This window comes from Silurus meridionalis, chromosome 17 (assembly GCF_014805685.1).
Source record: "Silurus meridionalis isolate SWU-2019-XX chromosome 17, ASM1480568v1, whole genome shotgun sequence".
Classification (NCBI taxonomy): Eukaryota; Metazoa; Chordata; class Actinopteri; order Siluriformes; family Siluridae; genus Silurus; species Silurus meridionalis.
The window spans coordinates 21,958,044-21,978,002 of NC_060900.1; the positions used below are offsets into that span (position 1 = coordinate 21,958,044).

Here is a 19,959-nt window from a genome sequence, read left to right on the forward strand (position 1 = left end):
TTAAACCAAAATTAATTAAAGGAACGAGGAAGCAAATTGAATACCACGGTCCCTTGGATCACCCGGGGTTAATTTTTCCGTTGTTTCGTGAGTCATGTGTTTCTTATGGAGCCAGGTGTCCGAAAGATCTCCAGGCTGAAGGATCCTGCAGTGCGCAGCGGGCAGAAGAGGCGTCCGGTTTCAAAGTTGCGCTCCTGCATTATTTCAAGAGCGCGCGTACGCTCACGCGCGCGCACACACACACACACACACATTGCACAAACTATTTCTATTCCTGTCTTGGGTCGACCCCGGTTAAATGAGTTTTGTAGCTCTCTTTGATTCCTCTTTTGTCTATACCACCGGGGTTCCAGGTTTTAAACTTTTATTTATTTATTTTATTTTTTTTTACATATTATTCACTTAATCTGATGTTCACTATACTGCCATTACTGTATATATATATATTTTTATTCTGTAGTGTTGTGGTAGGAACGGAAAACGTTTCCCAGTCAGCTGTCACTGGAGGCAACTGAGCAGATCTCGAGTTGTTGAGGAGCTCCAGCTTTCATTGACGCCCAGCTCTCATCAGCGGCAGCAGCGGATTTTCTGCAACTTTGTGAACATCATGGAAACCAACCCTATACCGGTCCTTACCATTCAAACCACTCCGTTTGACGACCAGAGACCCGGGACTAATGGTTTGCGTAAGAAGACCAGTATATTTGAGAGCAGAAAGAACTATCTGCAGAATTATATCCAGAGTGTGCTGTCATCCATCGACCTGAGGGACCGTCAGGGATGTACCATGGTGGTGGGCAGCGATGGGAGATACTTCAGCCGAGCAGCAATCGAGGTTATTGTGCAGATGTCCGCTGCCAATGGGGTAAGACAGGTTTTAGTAGAGGATTTAAAACATAATATGGTTATGGAACCAGAGTAGTTCAGATCTTCCTGGTGGTTTGAGGCTGTTCATTGGGCTTCCTTCTGCTGTTAATCAGTCACAGTGATGCTACACACAGATTTTTTTAAAGTATTAAGATTCCCTTGCTCTTATTTTGTTAATACTCTTCAAAAACTTCTATCCAGAATATTTTAACCAGAATTTTTATTTTCTAATATTGGTTGACTCTGGATTGATAAAATATGGCTATAAGTAAGATCATGTGTCATAACAGCTTCTTTTATATTCTCTTAAAATCAGAGCATCTTCAAGGTTCTCAGGTTTTTATAATGGTTCTCAGTCTTAGTTCTTAGTGATCTTAAGGCTATTTTTCTATGCATGCAGTTCTACATACCCCCTATTAGTGTGTGAAATTAAAATATAATTGCTGAACTGATGTTATTGAAAGTACAGACAACATCATTTCATTCTGATCTGGACAGAAGCAGTTAATATTCAGCAGAAATTTGCAGTATTTCTTTACTGTATATGACTTTACACTGCAATGTCCTGATAAATTCATGCATGATTATGTAAACAAAGATTAGTTTAGTGTTTTTATTTGCCTCTATTGTGTATTTTTAAGGCCATTTGTGTGCAAAACAACAGATCACAAAATGTTCATCTTCCATCTGGCAGCAGGTCTGACATCATTAATAAAAATCCCATCATGGGAAACAGTTTGGATAGAGTGCATGTTTTTTTTTTCTTCTCCTGGTCCAGTTAAGAGCATCATGATGTGCTTATCTGTTATGCAGTCCCTCTTCCAGCCCCTTCCGGTCCATGCTCCGCTTCCCGCTGGTGAAGTAGCTCAGGGCAGGGGCATGGGGGAAACCCAAAGTGAGATGGACCAGAGCCAGGCCACTTTTAACTTTTAATGTGGCTGGCCTTGATGAGTTTGTCCTATTCAGCGTGATCATTCTAATGCAAGTACTGTACAGTATAGTATTCCTTATTAATCACAAACATCTAATTATATTGTGTTTAGGAATTTGTCAATTCTCACAGTCAAAGTCACAATCAAAATGAATAACTTTTAGGCTGATAGTATGCTAAGTGTGCGACCTAGTGAGTTAATTTATTCATTGATAGACATTCAAAGCACCTTTGTACATCGCTCTGGATACTGGCATCTCCTAAATACAATAAATGTAAATGTAATCTGTCTCTGTATCTTACTAACTGTCTTCCTTACACATGATTAAGCTCAGTAAGTCTTTATGGAATGTTACATTCAGGCCGGGATTTCCTCAGTAGTGTAGTGTGTATACAAAACTACCACCTTATATGGATACACTGTCTAGAGGGTTTGGTGGAATACAGTTTACTCTCCCAATGTCTCAATCTAGCCAGCTCAGGCAGTAAGTCGAAAGCATCAAGCTAAGCATCTAGCTTAATGAATGACAGATTAGCTTAGCATAACATCAATAGCAGACGTGTACAAGTGACAGTGTGCTTTGTCATCATTAAAAAACCTGTGGTGTATTATTCTATGAATAGAAAGTGTCTGGTCGTGTAAAGCTTAACAGGTCAATGATGTCCAGCTTGCTGCATGTGGAAATGAGGTAATAAGCAGTCTTGTTGAATGATTCATACCTAGAAATGATCAATGAACAGACCTATGGCTAAAATAAGTTCTTGGAGAATGCACTGAAGCAGCTGACCTGAGGTCGGATCTCTCTTGTTACAGCCGCAAGCATCGTCACTCTGTTCTATGTAAAATGTTTTCCTTGTGTCGGTTTAATATCCAGACCCTGAGTGGCTGTGTGTTTTAGGAGGGATGTGGTGGTCGCTCTGGTATGCAACAGTAGCTGTGCCTGGCGCCAATGAAGGTTACAGATTTTACAGCCTACCTCAGAGCCAGTTATGTTTGCTATGATAACCTCTGCATGCCAGGCCAAGAGCTTGTTCCTCACAGCTATAGCCTCCTTAAAACCAACCACTGCATTCCACTGTCTTTTAACAAACTCAGGATAATATTATAATTATTAGAATGACCAGAATAGAATGGATCAGGGCACACCCAACATAATATGAAACTTAGCTTGACAGACAGACAGACAGACAGACAGACAGACAGACAGACAGACAGAAAGACAGACAGACAGACAGACAGACAGACAGACAGACAGACAGACGGAAAGAGACAGACAGAATTATCAGTTTCCAGCTATAGCTGTAACCACCTTTTGCATTTGATTTGCAGATAGGGCGTCTGGTGATTGGGCACAATGGCATTTTGTCTACGCCGGCTGTTTCCTGCATCATCAGGAAGATAAAAGCCATTGGTGGGATCATTCTCACTGCCAGTCATAACCCAGGAGGTCCAGCTGGAGACTTTGGTGTCAAATTCAATGTAGCTAACGGAGGTGAGAAGGAAGCATGCGAGAGGTCAAATATTCCTTGCTTGAAATATTTAACATCTAAATATCAAACTTTAGAGGCTGATCTTATAATAGATGCATATGGGTATTCACCATAGGTTACACCTTATGTGACATATGCCATTAAAAAGAATAATTTGTGACATTTCTCAGATCAGAGTGCCTGTCATATCAGTGTGATGAATTCTTCATAGTAAAAACATGACAGAGCATTATTATACTTCTGAACACATTATAATGAAGAAATATTGCATGTGGATGTGAGTACAATAAGGGTCATGGTATGGGTATGCTACTCTTCCTGTTCAACGACTGACCATGAATCTCTTTAGGAAGTGGCAAATTATTAAGCTATTCTTCATGGGGCAATTAATAAAAGTGCATTCCTTGAGCTAGGTCTAACTCACACTAAATCTAGATCTACATTTTACAGTTATAGTGAATAAATATGCCTGATTTTGGGTCAAAAGTTAAATAAATAAAACAATAAAAAAGGACACTACATAGAAAATATTATTATTATTATTTATGTATTTATTTGTTTTTTTTTGCAGGCCCTTCTCCAGACACAGTGATGGAAAGGATTTACCAGGTCAGCCGTACCCTGGAAGAGTTCGCCATTTGTCCGGACTTACGCATTGACCTGTCACGCCTTGGACGCCAGGACTTTGATCTAGAAAACAAGTTCAAGCCTTTTCGAGGTTTGCTTTTAGGTTTACTTAATTTATATTCCTATTGTATTCAGAATAATAGGGTTCATCTTTGTCAAGTATTAAGTGTCAAGTGTGTCAAATCTTTTTATTTCAGTTGAAATAGTGGATTCTGTTGAAATCTACTTGAATATGTTACGTGGGATCTTTGATTTCGGTGCTATTAAGAATCTACTGACTGGACCAGAGCAACTGAAGATTCGAATAGATGCAATGAATGGAGGTAAAAATCTTCTGTTTAATTTTTTTCTAGAAGCATTAAAAAAATATAAAACCCTCACAGGGTTCTTCTGTGGTCTCTCTGGAGAATCTTTAAAAACTTTATATAAAACCCCCAAGCACAGCTTGTCTGGTTAAAAAAAAGAGATTTTTTTCAATTCTAGTTTTTCGAAGCTAAGAACCCCTCTTTAATCAATGAATCTTAGGAGAATACTTATGAGATTCTGTGAAATTGTAATATATCCCTTTATTGTGAATTTCAGTGATGGGACCTTATGTCAGGAGAATCTTGTGTGATGAACTCGGTGCTCCTGCAAACTCTGCAGTTAACTGTGTTCCTCTGGAGGATTTTGGAGGCCAGCACCCAAACCCCAACCCTTCATTTGCTGTGTCCTTGATGGAGTCCATGAAGGGTGGAGAGTTTGGTTTTGGTGCTGCATTCGATGCTGATGGGGTGAGAATTTTCCTCCTTTCAACAATTAGACTTTCATACGATTTCAAGTGGTGCAACCGGAAAGTGTCCACCTCATTATAGCCCTGTAATTTGTAGAACAGAACCCAAGAGAGCAAAATTGACCGTGCTCTCATGGAGGAGTGGAATACTCTCTCGACGTAACTAGCCAATCATGGGTATCTGTGAGCTCATGCATTCAGAAGTGGGTGGATAGCACTTTACTTTCAGTAACTGTTACATGACCATGACTAAATAAGAAAGAGAATGAAAGGGGGGAAAACGTCCATAGTTTCTGATCTGTGTATTTATAAAGCTTTTCTGCATTTTTTCTCGCTATACTTTTATTACCCTTAGCCATGACCAACAAAATGGAATAAATGCTTGATCATCACTATTCTTTAATAAACATGTTTACGACTTCCAGAAATTTAAATAAAGTGATTGATGTTTAATGAAATAATTTTTTTCACTCAAATAGAGAATTGGTGATCTTCTTAAAATAATTTAATTCAGGCCTTTGTACCTCCAAATAATTTTTTTGTGTTTTTATATGTGTCAGGATCGCTGTATGATCCTTGGTCAGAATGGTTTCTTCGTAAACCCATCAGACTCACTGGCAGTGATGGCTGCCAACTTGTCCTGCATTCCCTACTTTAGGCAGGTAGGCATCCGTGGCTTTGCTCGCAGTATGCCCACCAGCACGGCTCTGGACAGGTGAGAGACACACTTACATCCTCATTAGCACACATTACATCGTACACACTGAACTGTCAACTTGGATTTCCTCTAACATGAATGAAAACAACCGAAACACCACTGAGATTAACTGCAAAATCAGCCAAAGCCCTAACTAATAATGGTGTTGAGAGATATGATCGATTGTGTCCATGTAAGCCCTATATCCAAAATATGAACGTTTGCCAAGCACAACTGGCTGTAATTTATGATTGTGCTGAAATAGATGTACAAATGAAGTACTCTTATGCCTCCCCTAGAAAGAACAGCTGGTCAGTTACACCGAGTTCAAGCTCCTCTGAGCATTGTGTTTTCAAAAGTGCTCTATAAAATGAAAACCAATAACCCTGGCTACAGAGTGTTACAGCACTCTGTTCCTATTAATGGGGAGAAAAATAAATTAAATTAGTCATCATAGCCAGTTCATATTATATACTTTTTTATTCATTTTTTTGTGTATAAAGTCTTTAAAAGTTTATAACTATAGTCATACTTGACGATATATTATTACAAGTTCTTTCAGGTTTTTAATCAAGTGAGTGAAGTAAAAGTGTAGATCTACTCAAGAGTGGATCAAGGAGCTGGTTCACGTAATGCCAAAGGTCAGTTATTAAAGAGGCTCTCTGATCTGTCACACTTACTGAAATAGCTGATGTTTTGAGAGAGGTTAGGGAGGAAAGCATCCCTTAGTACTTTTTTTTTATGTCAGACCATTTCTAAGAAATCTCTTTTGATCTTAGTTAGTAAGTAAACAATCAGTTAGTAAAAGTACTCTAGAAAGATACGATCAGTTAGGGGGCACAAGATGTAGGTGAAACGATGGTAGAATGACGGGTTGAGAGTGAGGAGTGAACAGAATTGGCTCATCCATACTCTTGTCCACACATCGTTCACCAACCTAAAAATAACTCAGAGCTCCATCCCTGTAAACTCTGGCTTATGTAATGTTACCCAGCCCTATTTAAAAAGGAAATGATGTGATTGTATGGATTCAATCATGTTATTGACTGTAGTTTGTTGAAAACGCCCTGTCATGCCAGAAAACAAGCATTTGGCAAGTTCTTAGATCTGACAGTAAAGTGTCTGTAATGGAGGAATGTGATAGCTTTATTTACAATAGGAAGTTAGCCTTTTCCAAGTCGCCATTTTCTTGTCATGTATTAGAGCATTGCCTAGCATTGAATACATCACTTATTCCTAGTGACTCATCATTTGGCTCATTGTGTTACTTCAGTGTTGCATACACATAGCCATACTTTTCAAAATGTACTCGGCACCCTTTATTTACAATAAGCTGTCATGTTTCTCAGTCCATTTTCGGCGAACAGTTTTATAAGAAGGTATGATGTATACTTTAAAAAAGTTGCCTTTGGTGCATCAGGTTTAGCTCAAACCATTTGAGTGGTTTGTTTACTTGCACACAAAAGCTCCACCTCCTAACATCTATGACAGCCAGGCGAATTTATCAATGGTTGCTCCACCTGCTTTTTCCAGTTTCCTCTTACCTCCCAAAAGCAATGGCAGGTGAATCGGTCACTCCAATTAGCTCATAGATATGTGTATGCATAGTGCAATACAACTGATTGGCATCAATCCAGGGTGCCCAGTGTTCTCAGGATATTGCCAAAATCCACAGCTGCATTGCCCAAGACAAAGCAGTTCATACTGACCACAAGAACTATAGCTAAGTTGGCATTATTATTTGCCATCATTATATTTGTAAGCATATTTTCCCAGACCACAATATTATCTGTTAACATGGCCCCTGATCCATAATTGCATTCCTGAGTGATATACATGAGGATGGAGAAAACAGCGTTTAGAGTGTTGGCTCATGATTTACAATAAGCTGATAACTTACATTATAATAATAGCTGCATAAGAAGAGTTTAGCTAATAACCCACTTGTACTTTTACTTTGTGAAAATGACAGAGGGCAAATGACTATTAGATGCACTAGAGGTTGTTTATTCATTGTGCGCAAAAAAGGTATTTTGCTTCCAAGCTGACATCACATTTTCCGTCAGGAGTTCAGCTTTTTCACGTCAGCATGAGCTCTCAGTGTGAAATTAATCCAGCAGTTTATTCTAATCATCAATGGGGCCCTGGAGCTCCACAACAGGAATTGAAGTGTATGTGTGTGGTATGAGACTGTTCCTGTTTTTAATCCCAGGCTAAATATTTCACACTAATGCTGTGCCCTTGAGGATGGCACTTAAAACTTGTGTAATCTGCTGGGAGGTGGAACAAACAGGGTCTGCTCAGTGATACAGTTATTCAAGAGATAAAGTATGATGATGTGTACTGCATGTTCAGGATGCATCTAAACAGAGTATGCATTTTGTATGACCTTACTAGCAGCCTGTAACTGTGTGCCTTGTAACTATTTAGAAATCTGATTCCACACAAAATTCATGCATTGTTACATTTCTTTATGCTTATTTTGAAATTCTGAAAACTGAAGTGATTCAGAGTCTACCCTGGGAACACTGTATGGGAGACAGGAAAACACTCTTGCTACATGCATACACTAATTTACACCAATTAATGATAATATAGCATAGCATGTTATTTTGGTGTATAAGAGAAAATCACAGGGGGCACAAGGAGAACCTACAAAACTTCACACAGTCACTAAAATGGAGAAGTTGAAGCTGTAAAGTGTCAGCACCACCCAGTGCACAATCCTAGCACTGGGCACATATTTGTTTTGTTCTAGAATGTTCTTTCAGAATGTGCAAATTAGTTTGTATATAAAAAATATAATAGTATTACAAAAATATTTGAAATCTATATTATTTACTAGAAAAATATATTTGATTTCAAAGCTTGGCTTCAAAACCGATGAAGCAGTGTAAGTGAAATTATGTGGACATCCTTTAAAGATTGAGAAATGACTTGGCACATGGTAAAAAGAGTCATTTTACGAAAACTAAACAGAACATCGGTAAACAACAGAGTCCCTGGAGACAGTTAGTGTTTTATCTGTGAATCATTATGTTTTTTAGAGAAATGTTTAAACAGAGACTGTGTAAAATACAGCAATAACACCATTACAAACAAATACACACACACACACACACACACACACACACACACACACACACACACACACACAGACACACACGTGTGTCTGTATACACACACACGTGTGTGGTGTGAATATATATATATATATATATATATATATATATATATATATATATATATATATATATATATATATAAAATTTATATATAAAAAAAATCTACAAGGATTTTGTATTCAAAAGCCGTCTCCAAGGATTTATTCCTGGGTTCTGAGTTGGATCTGCGCTTGCATTAAGGAAACACTAGACGAGTTTGTCTGTGGAGATTCATGTGGTGTTGGATCGTGAGCTCTATGCTCCTGGAAGCCTTTTTAGGCACTGAACAGTCACAAGTGTATCTGTGCTATCCACTTAGCAGTTTGTATTGAAGCAGTGCTTCAGCAACAGAGATAAGTGTGTATGTGTGTCTGCTGAAGAAGATATACATGTATATGCACAAGTATGTGTTTAAGTGTGCTTGTGTCCACATTAACGCCCTAACTAAGGTCCAGCTTTTGGTAAGTTATACATGGAGTGTACACGTGTGCATATGTGTGAGTGTGTGTGTTATGAAAGGTGACTATGGAGAGAGGAAACATCTGCCTGTTTTCTCTCCATTCCGGAGGGGCAAAGGGCTTAAACTGCGTCATCGGTCAGCAATAAGTATACTTGTCTTTCAGTTGAGTTTTGTTAGGCATCATGTGTACAAACTATAATATTCACATGCATCATATAGTTAAAAACATGAAGCATTAGAATTTAGATGCATCATTTTGAGAGAAAGGGTGAAGAAAATATAGAAGCAACGTGCCACAACGTTATAAAGGACACAAAAACTAAACAAAACAAGAATACTTTGATATAGAACTTTTGCTAGGATTTTTCTGCCTCACAGGCAACCTTTTACAGGGCCATAGTAGTGCTCTCTTGCATCTGTGTTTATTTGTGTGTTTACTCATTTATGCATAGCAGCAAGTTCAGCAGGGATTAGTGGGGAAAGCTGTGCTGGAAATCGCATCCTCATTTTTAAGATGTTCCATTGCACTTGGGAGCATTTTGATATAACAAACAGTTCACAAACACAAACGACAGCCATCTTATCGCATTGGAGAAGGATGAGGACTTTTTCTTCCGAAGGATCACGTAGCACTGTACAGAGCTTATCTGCCTGTCTGTCAGTTCAACTGAAGCTGTCGTGGGCCGCAGATCAAAATCTGTTGCCAGAAGGAGGTCAGGGCCAACTGCTGCAAGCACTAAACTCCATAGTCATGTCTTATTTCAAATAATGTGATCCTAGAAACCCACAGCATTGTTTTTATACAAGAACAAAAAGTCTCTCTTTTTCTCACAGGCTCTTCAACACATCTATTTACTTTCTTGCAACCTGAAAACACAAACATGCTGCATCCTAGCATGGTTAGACGTGCTTCTTATGTTGGCCAGTGACTTGAGATATGTCATCAACGTGTCAAAAAATAATTAATCCAACATCATCAAGATGTTTATTCCAAGCCCCCATCCCCTTGAGTCCACCCAAGTGCAAACAATTTTGGCCCAGCTCTGCTCCATTCCTAACCCCTTCTCTAACTCTTAATGCCAAATTACAGTGTCTGAAAATAGTTATCAATGTAGACAGGTATCCAAGAGCAACAAACATTAGAGGAGATGGGAGAGTAGAAATAGATGAACCCAGATAAACTTAGATACAATTAACAACATGCCTCTTCTTTAGGTTGATACTTTTGTCTAAAGTAGCTTTAGCGTGTGTAAAGCATGTGTAATTTTGTATACATTTCTGGTCACATGATTTAAAATCAGGCAATCTGTCTAGGGGAAAAGGTGTGGTAATCAAATTTGGTCACAGCAACTCCAGAAGATGTAATTTAAGCTAGAAAAAAATGTCCATGAATTGATTGATATCATCTTTTTTTTTATAACTATGCCCATTTTAGGAAGGAAGTATTAAAAAATAATACAGCTTTGTTTCCTTTTTTTTTTGCAGATTGTTAGTCTGCTAAGAAATGTAATCTGCAAATCACCTGCTAGTCTTTCATCTCTTTCACCATCTCCTTAATGTAGGTCTTTCATGCATGGGTCTAACTCTGGCCTCAGCTCAAACCAAACATTAGGGAAAAGGTTAGCCTGCTTCGTTCGAGTTCCATTTGCCTTATTAAGCTAGCACAGCTATAACCAGCATTTTTGTATTATCCTCAACTCAAAAGGTCACAATTTGCTACGTGACCAATAGTGCTATGTAAAATTGAAATGGATAATTCTGGAAAAATTGTATTTATTCTTAACGTACATGAAAAATCATGGCCACCTTTTATATCTACTTTATGGATTCCTCGTGCCACTTGCCATCATTGTCTTCTTTTTGAGCCCTGAGTGAATTTAGGTACCAATACATTTTCGTTTTTCATTTAATTAATATGCATAGTATTACGGTAGATACAGAGCCTATCCCAGGCACACTGTGGAAATACACCGTGGATGTGTTGCTAGTTCATTTCCAAGCACCGTGCACAAACTCTCACATACACACACACACACACACTGGGGCTATAATACTGAAACTCTACCCAATGCACCACCATGTCACCCTGTCATCACCTCAGACAGCAAATATTACAGTAAATTCCCAAACGACAGGCTGGTTTGTGTTTGGTGATGTTCATGTCTGCTGCTTGTTTACAGAGTGGCCAAGGCTATGAAAGTGGCTATGTATGAAACCCCTGCAGGCTGGAGGTTTTTTGGGAACCTGATGGACTCGGGCAGGTGCTCTTTCTGTGGAGAGGAAAGCTTTGGAACAGGTGAATGCTTTTTCCTAGCGTATACTTTGTGGTTAGCAGAACATTCTGAATATTGCAGTTTTAGGATCTTTGTGTCCCAAGAACCCTGAATCTCTGAAGATCTTTGGTGTACTGCAAATGGTTTCATGATTTTTATACAATTTATGCTACATCATTTTAGCTACACTAACACTAGTATTGCCATTATGTTTATCTAGATCCTGTTCTAATAATATTATGAAGCAAACCTTTAAGGCTTTTAAGACAAAGCCTTTATTTGTCACATAACTCACAGACCAATGGAATTACTTTCTTCAAATTTCCAAGCTTGTAAAGAAGCTAGGGTCAGTCATGATAACAGTTATGATAACAGAGAAAGCTTGAGCCGCCAACCTTCTGATCAGTAGCTTAGACCCCAAACAGTGCTTTAAGGTGTTCATTCTGAAACATTACATTCAACATCTGGAATACTCATGGAACATTATAACAATGTCCACTGCTAGATTTGTCCTGAGGTCTTGCTAAAATCTCACTGATCCCTAACGTAGTACATCTCTGGAGACAGACATCACACACCTGCTAAATATTTGCTAAAGGCCTTCCATGGTGTCTTCGAAGCCCACCAGTAGCTGTGACTCTGGTCTTGTCCAAACATTGACTCTTACAGTGTCATAGATTCGGTGATCATGAGCAGCAGCACCTCAGGCTGTTACATTTATAATGTGTGTTAGACTTCAGCCACAGTGTGAACCTCCTCCATTCTTTTGCTATAAAAGGAAGACAGGGCAGTGAATCATTTAACCTCGGAGAGAAAGAGTGCTCTCTGCTGGCAAACATTTCTAGTTTCAGAAAATCTCCTTTGCTGATGAGTCATGAGAGAGATAGAGAGTCAGGAGGTAGAGAGAAGGAAAGAGAGAGCACAGAAGAGAAGTAGATGGGAGTCATTGTTTAGAGACGACTGGAGATTGTGCTCTCCTAGACCCATATATGGGCATTACACCAAGGGAAATAACACACGCTCAATCAGTTCTTGGGGCCTAACCATTATTTATGTTTAGAAAGTTTGGAAGTTTAATGTCATCAGTCATATGCTGGTTATTGATGTCTAATGAATTATGTAAGTGTTAAGAAAACACGCTGGTCACTTTATTACAAATAAAGTTACACCTAGCATATGCCACTCTGTAGGTGTACAGTTATTAACTGTAGCTGTTGCTCTGCATAATTTGCCAGGCCCTTCATACCTTCGATCTGTGGAAAGACACTACTGTGGGATCTGACAGCTATTATCTTAAAGATACAGTTTACCAAACAGACTTATCCAGACAGCAGCAGTGCTCTGGTCAGAAACTGACAATAAAGAAGAGCTACAGGATATGTAACATGAATATGCTGTTGTCTATAACTGTACACTGGATTAGAAATGGTAGATGGGAGTTTTAAAAACAAAAAAACTCTCATTCAGCCAACAAATCTGTAACACCAAACCTACCATTTAAAAATGCCCTGTTCAGCACTAGGAATAGGAATCCTACTATTAAGATCAAACTGTACTACATTTAAGAATAAGCATGTGAAATAAGCCAAATATATAAATGCATATATACAGATGTATGTTTTGCCTGATAACATTGTTGATGAGAGGGATAACAAGCGTTGATCAAGGGGGTGAATGTAAACAAAAAACTATAAAAACTTATTTTGATGCATGTTTTAAAAGTTTGACTTTCTCTGAGGCAATTAGCTTTGGCAAAGCAATCAATTCCAATTATCACATCTTTTGACTTTAGAAAAATTGCAATTATGGTGATTTAAGCAAGATTTTAGACATATTTAAGCAAACTCTATTAACTCCTTATGCAACATGATATTTACAGGAAATGTAGGCAAAATTTAGGAGAAAATAAAAACATTTCCATGTCATTTCCATTTCATTTTCCTATATAAAACTTAAGCTTGCAAAAATATTTATCAAATCCCTAATCTGAACAAAATTCTTTTTTCTTTTTTTTCCCCTTATTAATTTATTTTTTATTAATTTAATCTAATGAAATTTTTGGGGGGAGGGGGGTTTATGGGGTCAGGGTGAGAAATATCAAATAGATATTCCTAGGCTGCCACACATTTAAATGAGTTAAACTGCAGAAAATACCTGCATAATAATGCTTAAGTTGTGTACCTTTTTGGTCACAGGTTCAGACCACATTAGGGAGAAGGATGGTCTGTGGTCAGTTCTAGTGTGGTTGTCTATGATAGCCATGCGAAAGCAGGGGGTGGAAGAAATAGTGAAGGACCACTGGGCTAAACTCGGCCGCAATTACTACTGCAGGTAAGATTCCAGTAACTTCTCATAATTAAACTGTGACTATGATTGTTTACAAGATTAATTTTCCTTTGAATAGATTAATGTAACACAAATCATTAGAAGATTAAATCGCTCCCACTCTTCCAGTCTGATAGCAACACTATAGCACTGTATTTGGGGAAAAAATAGATATTTAAACCAAATCAAGCCAGCTATCATTCATTCAAACTATTTTTCCCCTTTGACTCTGCCTTAGCTCAAGGACAACTAAAGGTTTCTTCTTGCAACTTTGACAAAAATCTTGTTTTTTAACTTCATGCTCAATTCTGGCAGTGATCGGATATTATTTAACTGACTCTCCCCATGAGAGATAGCTCCCAGAGCCAAAACTCTTCACATAGCATTGCATATTCCTCCTTCCTAATATTCCCATACAAATTTCCCACAACTGCTAGTGCCCAGTTTACATACCATAGCCAATTTCTTTCTGCTTACGCCGATAAAATCAGCCTGTCTAAATTTGGATATATAAAATTAATTTGGGGTCCGGGAATCATTTTAAAAGTATTTTAAGCATGTTTATACAATCTGGTTTTATAAGATCCCTTATAAAACAAGAGCATAATGTTTTGTTCAATTTTTTGGGAACTTGTTGATACCTTGTCGTGTTGATATTAGGTTTGATTATGAGGGTGTGGACCCCAGAGCTGCGTTTTACCTCATGAGAGACCTGGAGGCCGTGATTACTGAAAAAGCCTTCACCAACCAGAAGTTTGCTGTGGGAAACAACGTCTACAGTGTGGAGAAAACCGACAACTTTGAGTACATTGACCCTGTGGATGGCAGTGTATCACGAAACCAGGTTAGTGTGAGCTCTGTCAGGTTTTGTCCTTACATCCATGTTCCAGAGGTATGCATGAAAGACTGGGAGCTCACTGGAACAAAACAATGTTTGGTTAAAAGGATTATTTATTATTATGCAGCTTGAACTAGCCATTTAAATGTCATGGTTTTGAGTTCTCATTATTACATATTTTATGGCATATTAGGTGTTTTGGTGTCTGCTTTAAAAAGAACATAACTTTTTTTTATTTTCTTTTTAGACTGTTAAGCTTTTAAGCTTAGTCAGGATTCCTGTAGTAATTTTTTTTTTAATGGAAAAAAGCGAAGACTGTTACAAATTGTTGCGGGTGGGTACAGACAAAAACCAACTAGAGCAGGAGGGATGAGTCAAAAGTGTGAGTAGAGGGAGCAGGTGTGAGTGGGGTATAAAAAAAACAACTCCACACACACCTCAGTTTCAGACCACCCAGGAGAGAAAGGCAATTGGATTGTATGTGTTTTTTGGCCACGCAAAGCTCAGTGTTAGTTGTAATGCATTATATGTGGATGATGAACTGCAGTTTTATTGTTATCTTTATTATTCTAACTGAAGTTAACTAAAAATGATCAAAATCAGTGCAGAGCATGAATTATATTTATTAATATACATAGTTTGCAATTACTTTTTTTTTTTTTACCATAGTTTTTATGGTTTTTTTTAGGGTTTTGAATTGAATACATGAAATACATATGATAAGCAATTATAAGGGTTGGTGGATTTTTTTGGTTAACTGGGATGCAGAATTTTTAAAGCATCCTAGTTTGTATGTAGTTCTTGCACTTCTTGAGTGAGTCACTTGTGGCTCATCAACTCAAGAAACCTATAGTGTAAATTTTGAGTAACTTAGCTTTATAGTAACATTAGTTTTCCTTTGCGGATAAATGTTTAAGTCTGGAAAGTCTGTGTGTGTGTGTGTGTGTGTGTGTGTGTGTGTGTGTGTGTGTGTGTGTGTGTGTGTGTGTGTGTGTGTGTAAGTTTGTAAAGGCCTTGTTTTTGTCATATATATTTATATAATCCTGTTTTCCTGTTTGGATCACAACCTTCAGTGACATCCTTTATTTGAACTTCCTGTCCTTGTAAAAGATTTGAACATGTTTTGACAGCAACTAATTTCCATTTTGGGTTAAGAAAATTGGATAATTTGGATATTAAACTATTTTCCAAACAAAAAATGGAAACCAGGCATGATGCATGCATGAACAATGTAATGTAACCTCTATTTTCTCTTTCGACATTTAACCCTCATAATGAGTTCATTTTGTGCAAATTTGACAGCGGCCCACTTTAGAGCCGCTGTAAGAAACTATAAGAAGCTCTATTTGTTAAGTGATTTCAAACGAACGAAGGGCACACACACATAAACAAATACAGTTTCACCCTGTTCCACCCTGTGTTTGAGTGCACCCAGCTGACTCTTTCCGTTCCATCCAGGAATGCATGGAAACCCCCAGCCCCACCCCTCAGTGTCACAACTGACAGCTCTCTCTCGCCCACACAGTCACCCTTCTTCACTAGTTTGCTCCCTCATTCCCTCAATCTGTCACCACGTATGACTCAGTAACATTTCACCCTCACTTTACACTTGTCACCTTCTGACCTCTGAACCATGACCCCCTACATCCCTTGTACAGCTTTTCATAAGAGGAATACTTTTTCTATAGTGATGTGTTCAATTCTGGATGACATTGTGGAAACACACACACACACATGCGCACACACACATGCACACACACACACACACACACACACACACACACACACACACACACACACTCACACACACACACACACACACACAGACACTCAAGCACAAACAGGCTATGGAGTCTAGCCCAAATATGCAGGCGGTGTCTCAGCACCCTGGCCTGTATTATTCCAACAGACATTCCTCTCTCTTCCAGATTGTGTCAGCTGTCCCTGCATTGCAGTGTTAGTAGGGGCTGGCATGGCAACACTCAGCTGTTAGAATATGACACACACACACACACACACACACACACACACACACACACACACACATACACACACACACATACACACACACAGCATCAGGAGACGAATGATGAGACTGTGATGATGTGCAGTGGAAACAGTAGGCTTTACTGTTCCATTCCTCAATATGTTTCTGAATCCACTTTTTTTTTGTTAAGGAAAATTACTTAAATGATTTTAATTGTTATTCATTTACATGTAATCACGAGAACATTTTATTATTATTATTACTATTATTAATATTGTTATTTTTTTCTTCCTACAATTGTCTTACAGCATTTAGTGACATCTAGTGGAGAATCAACCCAAGTGCATGTATATCCCTAACGAATACCAGTAACAAACATGGGGATGTGAAGTACTACTACTACTACTACTACTGCTCTCTCTCTCTCTCTCTCTCTCTCTCTCTCTCTCTCTCGCTCTCGCTCTTTTTCTTTTCCTTCCATTTGTCAGCTTGAGTAAGAATGATGACTGATGTATAGTTGGCAGATTGGTGCAAAGATAACAAAAGAACACCACAGTGTATTTACCTGGAGTTGTGAATTTTTGTTATTGTCTTTTTGCTATTGTGTTATTTGCCTTTAACTTTATTATTATATATTTGTTTTTATAAATGGTTCATGCATTGTGTCATAAACTACTGTATTCATTTAAGTATACATTTTGCAAGGTGCTCTACAGGAGACTAAACATTCTTTACATCCTAGATATGAATGAGGTTTAGGGGAATTAAAATGTGTTATAAAATCCAATTTTTTTTTTTATGTTGTAGTTTTTAGTACTTTCCTTTTACAATAAGCATTGCTTGCTGCCCCATCCAGGACCTTGTCTTTACCCATTACATCAGGATTTACATTTTTACTGCTGATGTCTGATATGTGTGCTGTCTGACCGTTAGGGACTGAGAATCGTGTTCTCAGATGCATCCCGCCTTGTGTTTCGGCTCAGTGGATCTGGAGCAGGAATGGGAGCCACCATACGCATCTATGCTGAAAGTTATGAGAAAGATCCCGAGAGACAAAGCAGGGAGACACAGGTAAATGCTTTACCTACAGGTATAAACACACACACACATTTAAGACTGTAGTTGAGACAAAAACATGTAATTTTAAGGACTGTTACATTTTGGAAAAAAATAATAATACTGAGATAAAAGCATACACTTCTGTGACAAATGAAAGGTAAATTTGGTGCCTCTACTATTTTAAGAGGCTTCTTACTGCCATAGATTCGGTCCACTTGTACCTGTTGATAAATTCGACAACTGCACAAATTGTTTCTGTCCTTGGCTGAATTTGCTTGGCAACAAATGTAATAGAAAGCACTCTATAGACATTTATTATGGTTGCTGTGGTTGTGCACTGGCATAGAAACACTTTTTATCAGCAGCCCTGGTAAATATTTATCTTTATTAGGGCTGTCTGGGGTTTTATTAGGACCAGAAAATCATAAATATCATAGCTTGATAGTGTATGTAAAAGATTTATATAATATATATTAGAATATATATACATTCTGAAATATACCACAGAGCTGATAGATACATACCTATTTCAAATATCTGCATATATGTTGTTTGAATCTCCTTTTAGGATGAATAAAGTGATAAAGTGCTAGTCATTTGGCTTATCATACTATTTGAACCATAGTAAACCATTGAAAATGTTTTGGTTTGACCAATCTGGTAATGCTATTTTAGCATGACTAAGAAATCAAAGGGCAGTCAAACACATGGAACAATGTTGTGTTAGTGGCACAGCTTGGCAGCTACCTTTATCCTTGCTAAATCGAGGGTGCATGCGTGAGCGACAGTGATAAAAAAGATATAGCATATGTAATATAGCATATAATATAATATGGCAGACTGCCAGTCGCTGTTTTGATGATCTACGGCAAGTTGCTGGCTGCAGTCCATTCTTAAATGATCACGTCTATGCACAGAGGTGGACAAAACAGAGGAAATTATACATAAAAGAAATGTAAATTACGTCAGAATATAACAGTAGGTTCATGTGTCCTTGTATTTGTTGTTTCAGGTTGTCCTGGGCCCACTGATCGCCATTGCTCTAAAGATCTCAAGCATCCATGAGCGGACAGGACGCAGAGGCCCCACCGTGATCACCTGAATTGGAATGCCGAGACGCATGAAAGGGGCCAAACCACGAGACGGCCTTCTTCTAGGATCCGTTCTCTAAGTCTTCCACACGGTCTTTCAAAGCCTCGCTATCACGTTTCCCCTCATGAAGCCAAGACTGCTTCTTGCTAGTCTGCACAATGTCTCACTATTTACACTGTTTGTTTGTTTTTTTGCTGCTGTTTTACAGACTAAACTTTTTTTTTCTCTTTCTTTTTCTCCACCTGTAACTGTCTAAAAATCCAAAGAGAAAGAATATCTATTCCTTTTTTTATGTTGCCCCTTTACACATGTGAATCATTAAAATGTCTCTTTCACACTGCATTTCTGCCACACTTTTATTCTCTGTTCCATCCAGGAACTACTGCTGTTGTATCTCACAAAAACAAATCTAACAGAACAAAACAAAAATGCATGTGATGCGTCCTTAAAGCTGGAGGTTTGTCTAAGACTTTAACCTCAGTATATAGCCAGAGCTTTTAGCAAATTAAATAGGATTACCACCGCTGTTTGAAAAAAAAAATGTGCACCTTCCATTTCAAAGTGCCGGTTTGTATGAATATCACAGACATTATGGTGTGTAGTGTAGCGTGAACATTTTTTATGTGTGGTGTAATTTGTAGTGTTGATGAGGCATTCAATTGATAATGAGTAGAACTTCAACATAATGAACGGAATGGTTTCATTCATTTATGGCTCAACCCCATGTGTCAGTGCTGAACTGTTCCAACATGAAGGACAAAACCGCATTCAGTTCAATGAGTCATATGTATGAGGGAGCAAGTACATTTAACCACTCCATCAAATTTAGGAAAATATTTTAGAAATGTCGTATAAAACATTTAAAATAAAGGTCCAAAAATGCAAAGTGCTGCCAACAGAAAGCATGTTTTTTTTTTTTTTTTGATATTATAGATTGTGGCCTGCTATCACCGGGATTGTGACCTGCTATCACTGGTTTTGATTGTTGTTTTCTTTGGAAAGGCTGTGATCACTTTACCACTTTGTGAATGTGAATTTCTGATCAGTGATACGAATGATAGAAAACTCCAAAGAACTGTATCCTTTGCTCAAGTTCAGTACTTACAAAAAAAAAAAGTAGAAAAGAAATAAAATAAAGAATAGCAATGCTAATACCAGTGTATTTAATTTTGTATCCAAAGTTTTACCAAAATAAACTGTCCTTTGTGTGTAATGGAATATTATTATTTTATCTAAACTTTTTTTTTTTACTCCTCTCTGATGTGATTGACTGAAATGTTGCTCAAAAAAAGTGTCAACGACCAAAAAAATAAGATTTACAAAAGTAATGGATAGAGAATAATGTGTTTATTGTCCTATTTGAGTTTAAAAAGATT

At 37.9% G+C, this 19,959-nt stretch overlaps 1 protein-coding gene across 2 annotated transcripts; it reads left to right on the top strand.

The window, feature by feature from the left end:
• The first annotated feature begins 137 nt into the window (after positions 1-137).
• Positions 138-19,801, top strand: pgm5 (phosphoglucomutase 5). Of its 2 annotated transcripts, XM_046871324.1 has the most exons (12): positions 138-353; positions 461-865; positions 3,129-3,291; positions 3,861-4,007; positions 4,114-4,239; positions 4,499-4,689; positions 5,249-5,403; positions 11,190-11,305; positions 13,478-13,613; positions 14,268-14,451; positions 17,366-17,503; positions 18,504-19,801. In XM_046871324.1, exons 2-12 carry the CDS (start codon positions 608-610, stop codon positions 18,591-18,593), a joined length of 1,704 nt encoding a protein of 567 aa, XP_046727280.1. In that variant the 5' UTR covers positions 138-353; positions 461-607; the 3' UTR covers positions 18,594-19,801. The 2 variants fall into 2 exon arrangements, with proteins under 2 accessions (XP_046727280.1, XP_046727281.1); XM_046871325.1 differs by having other exon boundaries at positions 138-865.
• The last annotated feature ends 158 nt before the right edge of the window (positions 19,802-19,959 follow it).